The sequence below is a fragment of the Melanaphis sacchari genome, unplaced genomic scaffold, assembly GCF_002803265.2.
Source record: "Melanaphis sacchari strain LSU unplaced genomic scaffold, SCAv2.0 Contig54_pilon_pilon, whole genome shotgun sequence".
Classification (NCBI taxonomy): Eukaryota; Metazoa; Arthropoda; class Insecta; order Hemiptera; family Aphididae; genus Melanaphis; species Melanaphis sacchari.
Window position 1 is genome coordinate 2,173,437 of NW_020271380.1, and position 6,000 is coordinate 2,179,436.

At 24.3% G+C, this 6,000-nt stretch overlaps 1 protein-coding gene across 1 annotated transcript; it reads right to left on the minus strand.

Moving 5' to 3' along the window:
* Positions 1-1,215: 1,215 nt before the first annotated feature.
* LOC112599790 lies at positions 1,216-5,684 on the minus strand. Its single transcript, XM_025346853.1, has 5 exons — positions 5,529-5,684; positions 4,595-5,479; positions 2,599-3,052; positions 1,344-1,597; positions 1,216-1,236 (listed from the first exon to the last, which is right to left on the minus strand). Exons 1-5 carry the CDS (start codon positions 5,682-5,684, stop codon positions 1,216-1,218), a joined length of 1,770 nt encoding a protein of 589 aa, XP_025202638.1.
* Between the last annotated feature and the right edge of the window lie 316 nt (positions 5,685-6,000).

The window sequence follows — 6,000 nt, forward strand, 5'->3', positions numbered from 1 at the left end:
CAAAAATAAATCTACTTTGTTAAAATGTGGTAGGTCTAGTAAAGCTAAGATAACTGATTTTAAAAATAAACTAATATCGCATTATTCGTACGTGAAGTATGTTGCATTTAATTATGCTAAATAAATTACTACAAAATATTATGACTTTTTTATTATTATATTTATATTAAAACTATGCATGACAAAATATTATGTATTATTTATATGAGTATCTACCTATAATATATTTATCAACATGCAATGTTGACTGTTGTCATATATTATATAAAATTAATAATAAATATAAATATTCTTTATTTATTAATTATTAATGTCTAAATTTTATAATTTTTTTTTTTTCAACACCTGTATAGTGTAAACCATACTTATTTGTGGTCGGATACCGGTCACATTTTAAGCAAAAAAATTATCTTTACTCCTTATTAGACCATCTGATCATAAACTATCGTATTCTATCAGTGGTAAATTTACTCATATGATAACTATGATAATTATTATTTCAACTCGAATAAAATGATTTCATTGAAATATCTTACAATTTTATTTATATAATCGACGCAGGCATATTTTTATCGGGTACTATAAAATATATTTAATTATAATTATGAGTGATGAAATAAACTTTATTCTGTCTGCGTTTTGCAATAGACAATTCTAACAAACAGCGTGCCATAGCACAAAAAGTTAAGAACAAAGGTAGGTACCTACCAAGCACCACTGCATCAGTAGGTATATATTTAGCCATCGGTGTTCATAAGTCATAATCTATATTAAATACTCTCTAAAGACATCAGCACGCTATCTGTTTTCTCTCTGACGACTCTGACCCACATACAACATAAACTAAACGCATTCACGCAAAATCATTTTATTTGTGTTTTGAGTAGGTGGTGGAATAATATGGCCTGTTGCAAACATTATAGAGTAATATTTTTGAAGGTATGAAAATTGAATTATTTAAATATTGTATTAAATAATTTAATATCCATTAAAATGCACAAAAATGGTTTTTTATTAAGTAGGTATATTTTTGCAATGGGTGATTTTACTCTTGATCTATGTCTTAGACTATAATTACTCAAAAGTCTTCTTTTTATTTTATTGAGTAGGTACTGGTTATCAGTACTTTAAACGTAAAATTTAAACGTAAATTAAACGGAAAATAGTTTATTGTTCAAAATAAATTAAGTGGATATAAAGGACGACCCGAATGGATCACCATAGTATCGTGAAAACCTGTTAAAAAGTAGACACATTGCCACATAGTTAAGTGTATAACTAGGTATTAATTTATATTCTGTGGACACAAATTATAAGTATTTATTTATAAAAAATTGTCTCACAAGTGAAAGACTACATTCTTTATGCTCATAAGAATCTACTCCTAGTATCCTTGTTTTATGTTCATCCTTTATAGTCTCATTAGCATTTTCATGTTTACATTCTGTCCACAAGATATTATAATCTGATATTCTTTCTACAGCCCATTCTAATCGTTTCTTGATCATAGGTTTGATCATTTCAAACCATTCTTTGCTTACTGTAGTGTAATCAGTATTTTGTTTCGTAGTGATATCAACTTCGGATATTTCATTATCTGAAATATTTATCCAGTTAGGTACTTATTTACCAATAAATTTAGAACATATTTTTTTGGCTCTATTGGTGAAACTATTTTATTTATTATTACATAAAAGTGTGAATAATTGAAGGAAAGTAGTTAAACAAACTTGGTCATTTAGATATATAAAAAATCGCAAATATGTAATGTTTTTACGGGAAAAAGTTAAACTCATTAAAGTTGAAAGTTATAATGGTTATGTTAAATCCTTGGTTATTACTATTATTAAATATTTTTTTATTGGTACTTTTATTTTCGTTTATTTTTAAATTTTATAATAAATATGTATTAATTTTACACTTATGCGAGTGTTTGTCATCTGCAACTTCAGGACAGTAAAAATGCTTCGATTTTAAAATTTGGGGGTAATTTCTGGTAACAAAAATTTAGTTGGTACTATAGGGGAGGAGAAAAAACTATAAAATTGCCAATACTCTTTTAAATAATCGCAGGGGGATAATCAAAGAAAACCCTTAATTTTTACAATAAAGCAATTTTCAATAACATTAATTTCTTCATTTTGCTATGATTCATAAATGAACAACTGTAAAAAACTTGAAATTTTCACCAAATATTTAGATTATAGATAGTATAATTTTCCAAATATTTTCACTCTTTTTAAATTATATTTATTGGTATAAGAAATTTTCCTTTTTTTTTCTTCAATAGTATCAATAAAAAAATATTCGCTGAATCAAGATTCTCAAAAATTTAATGTAAAAATTATAACAGTACCTATATACACAACATTTTTTTTTTTTAATTATACATTCAAAACTTAAATTTTAACAAAATTTGTCAAAATCATGAGATTTTAAAAATAATATGTATTTTTTGGTAAAAATGTATAGAAATTATTTTTATAACTAAGGTTTGAAAATTTAATATAATATTCCTGGTATTTCAATTGTAAAATTTTACAAACCAGAATACTCATCAAATAAGTATGCTATTTTTAATTTATTAAGATTATTTACCTGAATTATTTATTAATTTCAGTTGATTTTCACCAGAGTTTTTGTACAGTTCTTGACAAACTTCATTATGATCAAATTCGTAAGTATTCATTATCAAATCAATACAATTCATTGTTATATACATAATTTTATGTGCGTTTAATTCATGCTGATTCATCTGATTATGTTCAAAAATAATTTCTTTTTTTAATAATATGACAGCTGTTTGACTAATTATATCTAAGTATTTTTCTTTAAGTGATTGCTTTAGTTGCATACATTGGTTTAGAAGTTCTTCAATACTTTTAGAATTCTCTGTTTGTAATATGTGGTAAAGATATTTCATCTTTTCGTCGTGATAATGATATTTTTCAATAAAAGTAGACTTATCTTCCAAAAATGCATTTTGATGATTTTTGTTGGTTGACTTAGTACATAATCCATTAAATTTTTCAGATAATGTAGTATTTTGCAGCTAAACATTGTAAAAACTAATTTTTAATTTTTGATGCATTCTATGTATACGTATAGGTATTTAATTTGTATTTATATTTTTACTATAAACAAAGTAGACATTTTTATGACAATGACCATAATGTGAAATTAAATGAACTTAAAACTATTTTTTTAAATTTTTTCATGTACTTAAATAGCAAGGGAACTAATTTGATTAACAATTTCAAAAAATTACTCATAGTTAGATCTAAAAGAAATTCAATTTTTATTTAAGTTACCTATTTATTTAGTTAATAAAAATCTAAAAATAAAAAAAAAAAATCTAACGAATAAATTGTTCAAACTTTTGATTAAACATTAGGTTTACCTTATAGTAAACTTTTATCTGTATGACAATTTGATATAAAATTAAATACGATGAGATAAATGAAATAACTAAACATTTCGATATTTTTCATCGTTCAAACCGTGCGTTACTCCGTGACAAATATGCCTCATTCAGATAAAGTTGATATGTTGTTTATTTATTGGGAGTGTCAAAAAAAAGATTTTTTTTTTATTTTTAGATTTTTATTAACTAAATAAATAGGTAACTTAAATAAGAATTGAATTTGTTATTAATTATTAATACGTTCTAATAGATCCATTAAATGTAAAGAAATAAACAACATACTAATTTACGTTTTTTCTGAAATAATAAGTTATGATTTATTACATAAACTAAAGAGAAAATTATTCAGTAATTGAAGTTAAAATAACGTATTAATATCACCGTAATAAATAGTTATAAAAATGTCAATCTTTAAAAATCCTATAATAATTATTCTCAGAGTTACAATTAAAAAGCTGAAAATCGAGAGCATTTTTTTTTTTCTAATTTTTTTTTTTTTTTTTTTGAATTGCTGTAACTTGGTCAATTTTGGACTTAGAAAGTTGATTCAACTACCAAAATTCATTAAAAAAATAGGCAAAAAATAATTAGTGGTTAAAGCAGGGGGTTGCCATTAAAAAAAAAAGTTGACATGCGCATGTGCGTGACTATTTAAGTAAAAAAAATTCAAAGACCATAAAAATGTGTATTTTTATGTCATAACAACTACCAAAAAAACAGAATTCAAATATCAGGTCTCTACGCAAAGATATTGAATGTTCTCGATTACCGTTTACACACTGTATACTTATTAAGTATGTAGGTACCTATCTAGTTAAATTGTTTAAAATTTATTAAAGTCATTATTACTTCTGTACGATAATAAAATATGTAATAGGTATATCGTACATATAATGTATCTATTGATAGAAATATGTTGGCTTAATTAAGTTTATATGAAAAAATTATGTAGTACCTACCAGAAACACAAAATATTTTGTATTAAATATATTGTAGTTGGTATATGATCTAAATTAGGTTGTATCATTTTTTTCAAGTAAATAATTGTTTTTAAGTTTTTAGTGTTGGCTAAGGCTCAGCTGTCTAGGTTGTTAATAATTATGTACCAACAACATTGAATATAACGGTCCATATTCCATAAATAGGTAGGTACTTATCTTATCTACTTACTTTTATTATAGATAACATGTTGTCAACATTGGAAATAGCACATCCTTGTAGAGGTACATTGATCCTAGCTATATGATCTAATTTTTCCAAAACATTTAATTGTAAAAACCACATTTCTCTGTGAGGCCCAGTTTGTGTAGGTCTGAATAAAACTGTTAAGCGTTTAATTTGACCAGGACCCAAAATATTGGTCCTGGTGTCAAAAAAAAAACTTTTTTTTGGTTTTTCTTTTAAGATACTATCATATTTTGTAGCGGTATATTCTTCTTTTATCCATTTATAGTAGACACTTATTTGTCCACAATTTTCTATTATTATCTCATCCCAAGAATCTTCATTTATTTTTACGGTATTAACTGGTTTTGATTTTGTTTTTAATTCAGTTGTCATACATAAATAACTGTCTTTAATTGATTTTATTATAAAATCATTTACCCTAACATAAATTAGTGCAATATTACAATTATTTTTCATATGAGCAGACTCAAAATAAATAGATGGGATAGTACCTTTATAATCAAATTTGTGATTTATAGTTTTTTTAAGAATGTTTTTCCCAATAATAGCTAATTTTTCAGAACTTTTAAAAGGTACTAAACTTTTTAAAATATTTAATTCATTATTAAGCAACACTTTATTAGGTGTTTGCAAATCAATGCGAGCATCTTTTCTAATGCCCAATAATCCTTTTTCAGTACGTATTACATCTGGTGTATATATACAAGTAAAATTTTCTATTTCTCTATTTATAGAATAAGGAAAATCAGCACAATATTCATTATTGGCTTTTAACTTATGGGCTACATCAACCAGCCATTTACATTCAACTTTTGATCTGAATGTATCAGATCTATTCATTAACAACGATGTAGAACTACGACATACCTATAAAATATATTATTAAAATGTGTACATACTACAGTCAAATATTTACCATTAAACCAAGGTATTTATGTTGTTGTTTTCTTATTTTAAGCCATCTATTCCAGTTTTTTAGACTTTTACTCTCAACTACATCTCCACACAACATAATCTCATCTGCTGTTTCTACAGGTACATATTCCCATTCATTATCTTGATTACAAGACATTTTTATCTTACAAATATCAAACGTAAATTAAATTTATCATTTAATAAAAGAAATAAAATAAAACAAAAACTTTTCTATGACAACCAAATTTTATCAATTAAAAACAAGAATAACTAATGTTAAATAATAATATAGGAGATAAAAATTAAATAGTTAAATAAAAAATATTATAAATTTTATTTTGTATATTAAATATTGTTTATGTTGTCTTAACATTTTCAGTCCATACATTGAAATGAAACATTTTAACACTGCCAAATTAATTTATATTCAAACGAGTTAGTAAAAAAAAATGTAGCACTAATATTTTTGCTAT

What these genes read in the sequence shown, in the direction of transcription:
- LOC112599790 (XM_025346853.1), bottom strand. Translation starts at nt 5,684, where the DNA reads ATGTCTTGTAATCAAGATAATGAATGGGAATATGTACCTGTAGAAACA. An exon ending in ACATGTTATCTATAATAAAA is followed by an intron (nt 3,053 to 4,594) that starts GTAAGTAGATAA and finishes TACAATGTTTAG; the next exon opens with CTGCAAAATACTACATTATC. An exon ending in AAGAATGTAGTCTTTCACTT is followed by an intron (nt 1,237 to 1,343) that starts GTGAGACAATTT and finishes ACTTTTTAACAG; the next exon opens with GTTTTCACGATACTATGGTG.